Genomic DNA, 13,484 nt, shown 5'->3' on the forward strand with positions numbered 1-13,484 from the left:
TCTCGCACCGCGAGTACCAGCCGTCACAGCACTCGCCGCAGAGAGAAGAGCCACCAATCGACGCAAGAAGCTCAAATGGCGGACGCGCGATTCCAGGCTTCGCAGCTCTATAACTTGGAGCTGGACGTCATGCATCTTCAACAGGAGATCCAACGCTTGGCAGAGTATCAGCATATTCTTGACGCCCGCACTTTCAATCGTCGTGATGCGCTGGATGGCTACTACGTCAAGACAGTGCAAGAGTACCACCGTGTATTTGAGAACGGCTATCGTCCAGGCTCCCCGCTTGATGCGACTCAGTACGTTATGCAAACTATGGACGAGAACCTGAGTATCGGTGACTTCAACGGACGTGGAGTGATGCTGCATCAGTGGGAAGAATACACAAAGGCGCTCTCCGGCCTCGAATTTCACTACTTGCGGTCTCAAGTCCTCTCGATGGAAGGGCACACGGTCGTCACGTCCTATGCCAGCTACAAACACATCGTAACACGAGACACGGTGGAGGTCATGTTTCCTGAAGCACTACGACAATATCCACGCATTGTGACGAAGATGTTGGGGCGTGTGTGCAATGGTGTTGGGAGGATCGACTTCACCTTCAACACGCAGACGCACAACATTATCTCGTTTGACTTCGAACTAGACTTCCTCGAAGAGTTTTCTCGTTTGCTTCAGGACCCGCGCGATCTTTGTGCCATTTTCAAAGGAGCAAGGATCACCGAGGAATGTCTGATCGGGGACGTTACCGGCTACGGGGAGGTCACGTCGAGTCCAAACGCTGGTACAATTGCGACAGCTACAGTTGAGAAAAAGACAGAGGCCAGTTTCGATACAGATTTAGAGGATAAGACGCCTTCAGGGCATAGCGACGAAGAATGGCGACAGCCTTCGTTGACTAATAGGACGGGCAGACGCAAGGAGATTTGGGAGTAGGAGCATCGTGTCATGAAGTGGAAGTCTTTTTTGTGGGTCACGCGCGTTTTCCCTTGCAGAAATCAGAGACGAATTCCAACGATTCCGTCCAAGTTGAGGTGATTTTTTCATTACACACCTAACTGTAGTGAGACACGGTGGCCGTAATTTATTAACATCGTAATTCTCATAGTGAACAGGGTCCGCTTACGATTTGGTATATGTGGGGTGCCCGCAAACTATGAACATTACCATGTTGACGCTCTCCGATAAATTACGGCCACCCGTATGCGATAAATCCTGCTGAGCAGCTTTTGTTGAATATACTGTACTTTGCTCGATGCGTCAACATCTTCAGCACATAAGCAATGAGTATTTTTACTTTCTATATGCAAATGAGGGGTGTCAAATTGTGAACAGACAAATGTGTGATTTCTTTACATACTTGCCGGGATTTCAATACTGACCTGACTCAGGTCAATATAATAATTCTCAGCTCGAATAATGTTGGAGAGCAGATGGCTATATTATTAAGCAATTGTCATTGTACATATTTAACGTCAGTTAAAATGATCCGACATGTACAAAGCACTACCTGAGGGCCCTCTCAAGTAGGATAATAACCAAACTGTACACGTAGGTATCGAAAACCTGCTTGATTGAAGAGTGGGGATGGGACACGATGAAGTTCAAGCGCTCGCTTCGAGCTTCAAAGCATCATTTGACGTTTGTGATCTACCACTTCCTGTTTAGCCGAAAAGCCGAACAATGACCGTTCTTGCATTCATCACCGCCGTAGCAGTCGTCCTTGTATCGATGGCGTCCGTGGAAGGTCACGGCGACATTTCAACACTGGTCCCAAGATTTCGAAATCAAGTACCGGGGCATATAGACAACGGTCGAGCCCATTAAATACTTGTGGAAGCCAAAGAACAACGATTTTTCGCTTGCAGGTAGCGAAGCTACTTTGCTGAAGACGACGGCTCCGCTTTCAAGTACGACGGGTTCCATCTCCAACAACCTTCACGAATGACTTAATAACGACGCACGTTGCTAGGCCTGCTAGTACCCGGTTAGTTGTCGAGCTGTGATAATACATGGACCCCCAACGTTGGTTTGTTTGCCGTTGTCGTATGTAATTATTGTGGCTTTAAGAACTGTTTCAGAAGCCCCCAAAAAATTGACTTACTACTACGTTGCCAGCTTTAGCCGAAAAATTAATATTACGCAATTTAGCACCAAAACCCTGCAACCTAGCGTGATAGACTGTTTGTACCGGTAATGAATACAATAACAGGATTACGTCTTGTTTCCAAGAGCCACTACAGGGTTCAAACCCTCGAAGGAAGGAGATATTTTCTGTCTGAAGAATCCACTGGTTTGCCTAGTTATTCTCTAAAACCAGTGCCTAATTTAGAAACGGTTATCCCAAACAAATATTTTTCAATTTCTTTTTATCCGGCATTCCACAGCTCACAAATCACTAAAGAAATAGGAACGAGTATTCGATTATGGATCTATTCAAGTCCTCGTACGTGTACTTTGGGACTTAATCGTCAATTTTCCTTATCTCCAGCTGTATTGCAAAGTTCAATTCCATTGTAATACTTCGAGGTATGAAGAATTTCATTTGGATTTTACACTTAATTTTAAATACTTCGAAGTAGATGTTAAATAGCGCAGCTTTACTACTATAGAAAATAAGTGGCTCTCTGGATATTTACAGTGTAATGTTGTACAGTATCGAAACAGACGTACACTTACACATTTACATTCGTCTGCATTGTGCACAGACAAAGATAAAATATTGTGTAATAGCATAGTCAAGCTCTATTTAATTAAAAGATGAGCATATATAGTGAGACTTGGAGCATCGAAGAGGAAGCGCAATACTTTAAAAAAAAACATTTCTACAGAGCAATTCGATTAGGCTTTCCGAGCAATTTATAAGCTTAAAGTTTTTTTTAAAACACTGGTTATACCGCCAATATCTTTGGCCTCGATCCGGACGTTCTGCCTTTTATTTGGCAAATGACTGGTCAAATTCGAAGCTGATCTGTCGGACTGATACCCGTCCAGCCTGTCATTTCCGTGTCAGCAAGACGGAAGTCTCCATCCATTTCGACGCAATTGCGCACAGCATACAAAAGTCGTTCGCGGCAGATTTCGTCGCTGGAATATCGTGGGAGTTGGAGTGCGAAGAAACACGTATGCGACTTCGGCATCTGCGAGTCCATCCAGCCTCCAGGGGGTCCTGACGATGAGCCGTTCGCGTCTCCATTACCCGAAGACGCAAGCGCTTGGATCTTAAATTTCTGGTGGAACTGTGCTGAGCCCAAAGGCAAACGAGACCGGGCCCACACAAACCGCAGAAAGGCTCGTTTATCCTCCGCTTCGAGACTTTCCAGCACGCGCCAAAATCTCTGAATAAACTCGTCGTTCATCGACAAATCTTCGTCGTACTCGGTATTAATCTGCAATAGCTTCACGTCCACTTCCGCAACGCCACACATGCGTTTCTCAAGCTCATTCCACGTCAGAAGAGCCAATGCAGACACCGGCATAATGGAGTGCAGTCCCTGCTTTACTATATTCACCACCTCTTGCGTTTCTTGGATCCGTGCTCGAAGCATAGAATCTATATATTCTTGCAGATTTTTCAAAGTCACCGCAGTATTGGAGCCATCTTCACAGATATCAACTGTACGTCCATCGGATAATACAGTCGTAAAGACCAAATCCATCGCTTCTAGTCGTTCTTCTAGCCCTTCCTGCTTTGAATTTGGACGTTTAAACTCGTCTAAAATACCTTTCAACGTCTTCCATAATGAATACGCGACGAAATCGATCTCTTTGAGCGTTGCTAGCGCACTCTCCGGGTTCAAGTCGTCTTCAACCACTAGTTGTTTCCACACTGACATTGCCAGATCGAGACGAACGCACACACGCGTGCGTAGACAAATACCGATCATCTGACCGATAAAGAAAAACATTTCACAATAAAGTTGTCGTTTCTCTTCAGCGCTTTCTCCAGATAAACACGATACCTTCTTATCATGTATTTGACGCTCGATAAGAGCTCCATTAAGTACGAATTTCTCACGGTTGGCTCCAACGCAATTCCGCCAATTCGGACTAGGCAGAAGGAAGGGCAAGACACACGCTGATACGGATACATTGGGGTCCACTTTCAGCGACGTACTACTGGGTCCTCCATTCGCAGAATGCTCCGAACTTGTGGACCCATTATCTTCGCTTTCGGGTACGTTAAGCATCTGTAACTCGGCGAAGAATTGCGAAAAGAACTCTCGATATGGACCACCATAGTCATCCACTCCTTCGCCCTCGAACTTGACTTTAAAGCTTCGTAATTGACCGTCATCCATTGGGTGGGAGTAGACCATACGTAGCGTTTTAATAGGTAAGAAATGGAGCTCTTCAAACGACTGGCCAAAGAGGGATGAGAGCAAACTGCTGACTGTTCCTTCGTGACATTTTGCTGCTGCTGCCTTCAGCCGGTTCACGTGTAGCTGCGGTAAATCTTCGGGATAATCGTACTCGTCGTCAGATTTTTTGGGAGAATTAGCGGTTTTTTCCATCAACGGCGTCCAAAGTGTGTTTTTTACACAGACAAAGAGACTGCCGCGACATTGTGACACTAGTCGACACGGTAATGAGTTGGAATCCGGTAAAAAGTAGTGCCATGAGAGGTCGAAAAAGGGTAAAGCGCGACTGATGTACATGTTGCAGAAGCGCAGTATTGCGAGCCGTGCGACGATCATCTTGTCAGGCTGAGGCATCGCAAGTACATTACTAAAGGACGTAAGCTCTAGTACAGCAGTCTTCTCTTTGACAACATTGAGCAGTTGATTGGGTGTCAGATTCCACGGACTAGTGCGAGATACCTCACAGAAATCGTCAATCACACTTAGAAGCTCACGATCCACTGCTACAGTCCACAAATAATGTTCCCCATACTCAACGAGTTCTTCTCGAGAAAGAGTAAAGGGCGAAGATATGTCCACTTTTGAACCCAAATGTGGGTCATTTAAAGAGTCTGGTGGGATATTTAAGTTGTCAACTGGAGTAGTGGAACTGGGTGTTGTTGCGCTCGCCACTAAACGTAGTTTGGACGGATGGAAGAACCACGCTCCAGGTTCATTGTCGACTTCCACCCAGATCCGTCCGCCTGCCACGCCCATTACAACTCCATTCCCACGAGGTGTGCGGACTTTATCATCGCAATAAAACCCAGCTTTTTCACATGTTCCTCGCGTAACATCCACCCAGAGGGATTTCCCGGATCGCGTGGTAACGTGTTTAATGGATCCGGCGAGCCATCCTGCCGTCATTTCGAACGTAGCAGTAGCCATTTCCACTCGCATGGGACTTTTATCCACCCAGTTGGCCATCAGCTCACAGGCTATTAAACAGTCCTCCACACCCGCGTCTTCTACCTCTCCAGTCGGAGGTATATTAGTCTCACCGGTACAACTATCCTTAACGAAGGAGATCTTCTGATGTCGCGAGTAAAAGGCCACAGCGGGGGACACTGAACCCACAATATTATCGAACGCCACACCCAAATCCACTCCATTTTTACTAAACGAAAGCTCGCCTTTCTCGCAATCCAGCCGTAACCCAATGCAATCTCCTTCCGTGAATGTCTCGCCGTATGCTCGTATGCGGTTCCGCTGGTAGTACAGTGCTTTATCGCCAATAAAACCCCAGGATTGATCGTCCGCTCCAAGGAATGAATCCAAGTTCGCTTGTCGAGTAGCGACCCCTACAAAGAGATACGGAGAACTAGACTTTTCAATACGCACCAGCCATGAATGCACGCCAGTCGAGAAGCTCGTGACGGCGCACGCAGCTTTCCATACCTCATTCCCAGAGTACGACACACTGAGGTTGTCGTCTGCGAAGGATAACAAGCTACTGCGAGTGCGTTTGCGGTCATACAGCAGCAAACAACCTTCCGATTCCGACGCATCTCCACTGCTACTAGCGACCATATGAGCGGCAGGTGTTGGGGCCACGTTAAACCCAGTAACGCCCTGTAGAACGTGCAGCAGTTCCACGTACCCCTGGAGATACTGAGAGAATAACAGTCGACCTTGACTCAACTCGCGACTGTGTCTTACAACAGCTGCAGTTAAGAAGTCTTGGACGACCAGTTGTGCCTCGTTTACCATGTCTTTGTCGACATTTTCTATGGCTCTCAATACTCTGCTGATAGTGCGAAGGATGACAAACTTCAGCGGCAAATTCGTCGTGCCAAGACAACGTCGTAGACGGCGTAAAATAATCTTCGCAGCATCAACAGAAAGACACAATGACGAGTGTGTAGAAGCTGCTAGTAGCGCGTCTAGCAGCCAAATAACAATTTCAATTCCTGGCTCTTCCAGCACAATTTGATCTGGACGATGGAGCTCCCGTTGCGTCCATAAAACAGCTTCGTACGCTTTACCAGCTGCTGCTGTTTCCAGTTCTTCAAGGCAGAATTCGAACGCTGACGCAACGAAAGCTGCGTCGTGCTGGATCAAATATCGAATCGACTTTGAAAATACTTCATCAATAGATAATTTTTGCAACTGTGTCGACGAATTTCGCACAATAATTGCGAATTGATCCCCACGTAATCCAGCGAGTTTTAGCAGCTTGAACCACTGTTTAAACGGTATCAAAACCGGTACTGACCTTGTCTGATGTAACACTGTGGACATAATCTGACGAGCGTACAGGATTGACAACGTGTTCTCGAATTCTCGCAGCTGGCGGACCAGATCTTGAAGGTCAAGTTGGTTCAATTCTCTCTTCACTTTCGTTTCTATGGCGTCAGCTCGCCATGATTTCATAAAACGCGACTTGGTATTCGACAAGAAACCTCCATCTTCGAAAGGAAAATACATTTCCGCAAACAATTTTCTCCCCATTTCTTTGTCATTTAAATGAGGGACATCCATATCGTTCTCGGCGTCCTCTGTCATGTTAACAGTCGCACTTAATGACGGAACGTGCGTACTACCGCTCGGTATATCGTCAGTATTCACGACGTCGTCCTCTTCTTCGTCGAAACGAGGAGAATCTCGTCCCTTATCGCGTTCTTTATCCAATGTGGACTGTAACTTACTCAGATATTCCAGATTGTCCACAATCCAAGCCGACGCATTGACGATATCGTTCTCGGTTTGCTTTAACGCCAGCACGCACCAATCTTCCGGAAACCCCATCAGCATCAGCTCCTCCACGAACTCCGCTCTATTTTCTTCAGCGTCGTCTTCGTCGTCGTCATTCTCTCCATCGTCTAAACTCTCGTCTTCCTCGTCGTCTTCGTCGTCATCTTGCTCGTCACCTTCCCAGTTCTCATTTACCGGTTCGTCTCCATCCGATAAATTACCGTCATTTAAACGCATTACTTCGGTCGGCGTTAGTAAAAAGCTTCGACGCCCTGTCGTCATCTCGTCATTAAAAGAGGCACTTTGAGCGGATGAAACCTCGCGTTTACCTTCAAATGCACTCGCCAATTCCGCCTCTCCTTCCTCCCCAAGATCAACCAGTGCAGTGTACACTTCTCGACGTAAAGAACTCACTCGTTTCTCCACGCTGTAAAGTGTGTCATGCTTCGGATTGCTATCCCGGACGGGATGCTATCTCTGTAATTGTTTCAATCAACGCTGGCTTAGCTAGTAATATGTCAACTCCAGAGTCCGTTCCAGCAATTTGTACTATAATTTTCAGTAACGAGCATCCAATATTTAAGAAGATCAAATCCCCTATCAGGGTCGGTATAGATAGCAGGAATCACCTCTGCTGCCTTTTCCACCAATCCGTTAGCTGCTTTATGGTCACATTTATCCCACGCGACGTCGTAGATTATATTCGAATACGCGCCGTCATTCGCATTGGATATTATAACCGGCATTAGCTCGTCAGTATTCACCTTCGAGTAAAGTGAACTAGTATCTGGAAAATCGACATTCGAGCCAAAAACTTTCTCAAACCAGGATTTTTCGTTGCGATTCTGTAGTCCGTCGGTACGTTTGAGAATGTTGGGGTTATTCTTTATCCGGATGTGAGCTAGGGTGTCAATTTGTGGCGGGTATCTTGTATCGGACGGGTTCTCGGGGGGATTTTGAGCTGAGTTGGATGCACGATACTCGAGCGACAGAACCTGGGCGATATCTCTCGATCCTCGCACTTCTACAGTGATCCCTGGTCTTAAAAACTCGAAGCCTCCACTAAGGAAGTACAAGCAGCCTACAGATTCCACACACTTGACGGTAGAGAGACAAAGTACGTGCTTTCCAAACTGAATACCACAAATTTCAGGCTCGACGTCTCGAGAATTCGAAAAATTCCGGGTAATATTCGAACTCACTCGAATAATACTCTGGCGCCACGTACCGTTCGAATTTCTGAAAAGCCGCTGTAGAAGCTGGTTTAGTTCATTCGCCAGCATCAGACTCTGCCGCTTCGACGACTGGTACCGCCTCTCGACATCATTTTCTAGATCGAATTGTAGCTCGGTGTCTCGAACCTCAAGAGAAAATTGATTACCATGAATTCCACGAGCCAACATCAGTGTCCATGGCACCACAGCAGCCTCGCTGGCTTCTAAAGTCCTTTGTGGACATTTGTTCAAGCAGAATCCGATCATTCGGAGCACTTGCTGGACGAAAACATCCTCCAATGTGTAGAATCCAAGAGCCTCTGGCGTCTCTTGTACCAGCACTTTCGAAGCATCCACGGGGTGTTGAAGAGGTAGTAGAGCACACAAGACACGTAACGCGGACTGCTGTACCACTGCTGAGTTGGTACCGAGAAACGTACCCCAAATGAGCTTCATCCAATCGTAAAATTGGGAACGGAAGTGAATTATTCCTTCAGATGAAGTGCTGAGTAGGATGAGTAAAGCGTGCAACTCCACGAGTTTCGAGTGGTCATCGTCCCGTTCACAAAGTCCAGAAGGAGTTTTCTTCTCGTCGTAAACGATGCGAACGTGGATGGGAGACAACGAGCGATTGTGGAAGCGGAAGTGGCTCAACCAGCCGTCGAAACACCGGAACGCGCCTGATTTGTGATCCGGAATATTCATTCCGAAGTCCCAATGAACGCCTTTCATGATCCCAAGTGAGCGTGACAGAAAGCCCATAGCCGAAGAGACGGAGGACGTAGTTTGCGTCATTGGGAATCTTCCGAAATGAAGCGGAAGATCCACGTTCCCAGCCGCCCATATAGCAGTACTTTGCGCTACTAACGAGCGTTGACAGTCGAGAATACCGTTCAAATAGAGGCGTATTTTCATGGCTTCTAACACTATCGCCACGTGGACCCATTTCCCGCTTGCTACGCCTTGTTTCGACATCATTCTCTCCCATATTCGGCCCTTAATAGGCAACTCTCCAGCGTCTCCTTCTCGGTCTATATCCATGAGAATGCCCACTTCTAGTTGCCAATTACCAGAGCTTTCAGGTAGGAGTAGTAAGTACAGCGATATCTCACGTACAGCACCTCGAATAAATATCAATTGACGGTCTTGCGGGGTATCAGACACGTCAAAAAGATCATTATCCGTTCGTGTACCCGACTGGCTGTTAACAAAAAGCCACGTCGTGACAATAAACTCATTCGGTTTAAGTAACGGAGACATAGTTGTAGTCGTCTCGGAAGCAGAGATCATGTCATCGTAGCTGCACGTCACTCCTTTACTCTGAGCGGAGAATCGTTGCGGCGACGTAATGACCTCAAAACTCCTACGTACGGCCACAGGAACTGTGAGATTTGATTCGATCGGCTTCACGTTATCCACAGGGTTTAATATTACAATAGTAGTTGTTTGCGCATCACAGCTTTCGACAAATTCGACAAACTACAGTTGTATTATAGTAAATTGCTTGACAGGTTTTCAAAATCTTAGACTGGGCTCTTGTCGGTAGCAGCCACAGGGGTCTTGACCGCGCCGTAGGACGGTGACGTAGCCGTGTGGTAACTGCGGCTGAAGAGTGTCTCGATGTCCTCAAGTCGAATGCCCTTGGTCTCTGGGCAGTAGAAGTAGATGAACAGGCCGCATAGTAGTGCGAGTCCAGCGAACATGAAGAATACACCGCTGATGTTCAGGTACGGGAAGAGCTTGACGACTTCCGTCATGGCGGCACCGATCCAGTTGGCTGCAGTAGCCACAGACACAGCAGACGCACGTACGTTGAGTGGGAAAATCTCCGAGCAGTAGATCCAAGGTAGAGCGCCCCACGACACGGCATAGCTGAAGACGAAGAAAGCTGTACCTAAGCAAATAAACCATCCGCCGACCGAAGGGCAGCCCGAGTCGTCGACGTTGCCGTCGCAGATCGCCGTGAACAGAATAGCAGCGAACAGGTGGCCGATCACCATGCCTACAGCGCCGATCATGGCCATATAGCGGCGTCCGTACTTATCCAACCAAATCAAACCAGGTGTGGTACTCAAGCAGTTGACGCCGCTTAGAAGGAGCGAAGCGTAGAGACCGGCACCTGTGATGTCCTTGAAAATAAGCGACCCGTACGTCATAATGGGGTTGATACCAGTCGCCTGTTGGCCGAGCTGTAGCGCCATGGCGATGAACACACGTCGTCGCACCGTGGGTTCCCACAGTCCAGCCATGCCTTTGTTCCCAGTCTCTTCTTGGTTAATCTGGTCACCGATCGCTTCGAGCTCATGGCGTACGTCGTCCGTCTGTCGTAGCCGCTTAAGAACCGCCTCAGCCTCTTCCCTGCCCTTCTGCTGACACGTCCAACGAGGACTCTCGGGCACGCAGAAGATGCCGCACATGACGATCACCGGAGGGATCATCGATACGGCGTTACTAATACGCCAGCCGTTGCTGTCGTCCATGACGAGGATGTTGATAAGGTTAGCGAGCCACTGACCGAATGTGACGGGCAGCACCATCAAACCGGACAGACGCGCGCGCAGCTCCTTCGGGGCCATCTCAGATCCGAACAGTGGGAGTGAGAACGATGAGTTGCCGACGCCGAAGCCCTGTACGATACGCGCAATGTACATGAGCGTGTGATCCTGTGCGGGGTTTAGACAAACCCACGTCGTCCCGATGCAGAACAGGACGCCGGCGGAGAAAATCGTAGCTCGACGACCGTACCTGTCCGCGACGTAGCCGCCAATCAGAGCACCAACCAGACAACCAAGGTTGTAGACCATGTTGTACCACACGGTGAAGCTCGTCCACTGTCCCGGGAGGTCCGAAGACGACCGGGTGCAGTCATCGTAGGTGAAGTTGTGCCACCCGACGCAGTAGTCGTTCAGGAACGAATCCATAATCAACACGCCGGACGTCACACCCTGGTCGTAGCCGAAGAAAAACCCACCGAGCGAAGCGAACGCGCACACGATGATGGCGTAGCGCGTACTGCCCGTCGTCGGGGTGTCCGCGTCGTGGAAGCTGTGGACGCTCACGCTGGGCGCCATGTGGGACCAGAGCTTGGTTACGTGGCACTGAGTCGTCAAGATGTCCGAGAGGAGATGCTCCTTGTCCGAAAGCAAATTCAGGAATGATCGTACGTGCGCAGGAATGAATCGAGGCGTCCACGCTCGGCGCATTTCTCCATCGTCGGCTCGGGACCTTCAGAACCAGGCGCATAGTCTTGCCTCTGCTTCAGGATGGCCTGTCAAGCGTGACCGGGCCCGTCTCTGAGTGTCGTCTGCGAGACAAAAACTGCAATCCTGCATTTGAGACGGTGACAACTTCAGAAAGCGGACCTTGTTGTCTTGGAAGCTGTAGCGGAATGCATGCGGAGATCCCGACGTTGTGCACTATCCTGTCGAACAACATGTCGTACATGTGCCGGGCTTCTTTCATTCAGACTCTAGGAACGTCACTAAACAATTGTCATCGGCAGAAAAGGTTTAAGTTTACATGTAGTAAACATTCGCCGATGGGTTTGTTAAGGCACTTCACGATGCGGCTTAGTGGTAATCGACCCTTTTAAACGCAGCTCTCATCAGTCGCCTCCTATCAGTGGTCAAACTGTGGGCAGCAACGTTTTTTTAAATAACGAGGTTCATTTTTTTCGAAGTCGACGTGTAATCTGTCTGGATGTCGGCAAGGCCCGCAAGACGCCGTAGATCTTAAAGTTCGATTACCGGAACTACTGCTGTCATGATTGTACCGAGTTCGTAGCATGCACGAACGCTCAGCGGGACGATCTCCGAGCAGTAGATGGTTCCAATGAGACGGAATAACAAAATCACCGTGTGTTCTTAAAACGGGGTAAGACACAGCCAGCAAGTGCCAACGCAGAAGGTGATAGCCGAGAATATCGTAGCACGACGGCCGAATCGATCAGCAACGTAGCCGCTGGTCAAGGCACCAACCAAACAACCGAGGTGGTTCACTACACTGTAGGTAGTGAAGAATACCGGTCCGTCATCGAGTTTTTGTTTTCATACTTACCATAGATCTCGGATGGCGAGAAAAAAGTTGTAATTTGATCAGAAGCCATCCCGTCATCGTCTGCATGTTCGCACCACCTGGCGGTTTCTTCTTTGGTTACGACCGAGGCGCTCGTCGTAGGATGGCATAACCTCACGTATGAGGACTTTTCGCTGTAAGCCTACAAGGACAACAAGCTTCGCAAGTGATGGCTGATCTCGCTGAGTAAAAGGCGAAATCTCGTCGCGATCCTTGTGCACAATCAAACCGATAGACATACTACTACCAGGTAGCATTTTGTGAAAAAGAAATAAAGAATAGAAAATCACGGACAGGGGCTCCTTCGCAGCTTACAGAGGAGGCCAGAGGTCTCGAATGGATGACACCGCGAGAGGTATTTAGTGTTGAACAGCATCCCCCCAGCCATCCCTTCTACCTGTCACAGGTTTCGAAGCTAAACTGACGCTAGTCGCCGGTGTCGGGTTGGGCAAGATAGGCTTTGGCGTCGTTGTCACCAATGCAGCCAGTGTCGGGCACGGTGTGGTAGGCTTCAGCGTGGTTGTCACACTAGCCGCTGGTGTCGGGTTGGGCGATGGTGTCTTCAAAGTCGTTGTCACGCTCGATGCCGGCGTCGGGTTCGGCGTGGTCGGCATTGCAGTCGTTGTCACCGAAGTAGCCGGCGTCGGGTTGGGCGTGGTAGGTCTCGGCGTTGTAGTCACACTAGCCGCCGGCGTCGGGTTGGGCGATGGTGTCTTCGGAGTCATTGTCACGCTCGATGCCGGCGTCGGGTTCGGCGTGGTCGGCATTGCAGTCGTTGTCACCGAAGTAGCCGGCGTCGGGTTGGGCGTGGTAGGTCTCGGCGTTGTAGTCACACTAGCCGCCGGCGTCGGGTTGGGCGATGGTGTCTTCGGAGTCATTGTCACGCTCGATGCCGGCGTCGGGTTCGGCGTGGTCGGCATTGGGGTCGTTGTCGCCGATGTAGCTGGAGTCGGGATGAGCGTGGTAGGTCTCGGCGTTGTAGTCACACTAGCCGCCGGCGTCGGGTTGGGCGATGGTGTCTTCGGAGTCATTGTCACGCTCGATGCCGGCGTCGGGTTGGGCGTGGTAGGTCTCAGCGTTGTAGACACACTAGCCGCCGGCG

At 49.1% G+C, this 13,484-nt stretch overlaps 3 protein-coding genes across 3 annotated transcripts; 1 reads left to right on the forward strand and 2 right to left on the reverse strand.

Moving 5' to 3' along the window:
- Nucleotides 1-75: 75 nt before the first annotated feature.
- Nucleotides 76-936, forward strand: PITG_00093 (uncharacterized protein; the record flags this gene model as incomplete). Its single annotated transcript, XM_002908676.1, has 1 exon — nt 76-936. One exon carries the CDS (start codon nt 76-78, stop codon nt 934-936), a length of 861 nt encoding a protein of 286 aa, XP_002908722.1.
- A 3,765-nt stretch (nt 937-4,701) lies between these two features.
- PITG_00094 (uncharacterized protein) lies at nt 4,702-9,103 on the reverse strand (the record flags this gene model as incomplete). The annotated part of the gene is made up of 7 exons (XM_002908677.1): nt 4,702-4,706; nt 5,402-6,054; nt 6,616-6,736; nt 7,049-7,280; nt 7,859-8,118; nt 8,297-8,344; nt 8,749-9,103. The coding sequence occupies 7 exons, from the start codon at nt 9,101-9,103 to the stop codon at nt 4,702-4,704; spliced, it is 1,674 nt and encodes a 557-aa protein (XP_002908723.1).
- A 728-nt stretch (nt 9,104-9,831) lies between these two features.
- PITG_00095 (Major Facilitator Superfamily (MFS)) lies at nt 9,832-11,511 on the reverse strand (the record flags this gene model as incomplete). Its single annotated transcript, XM_002908678.1, has 1 exon — nt 9,832-11,511. The coding sequence occupies one exon, from the start codon at nt 11,509-11,511 to the stop codon at nt 9,832-9,834; it is 1,680 nt and encodes a 559-aa protein (XP_002908724.1).
- Between the last annotated feature and the right edge of the window lie 1,973 nt (nt 11,512-13,484).

Source organism: Phytophthora infestans, genomic scaffold (genome assembly GCF_000142945.1).
Source record: "Phytophthora infestans T30-4 supercont1.1 genomic scaffold, whole genome shotgun sequence".
Taxonomy (NCBI): domain Eukaryota; phylum Oomycota; class Peronosporomycetes; order Peronosporales; family Peronosporaceae; genus Phytophthora; species Phytophthora infestans.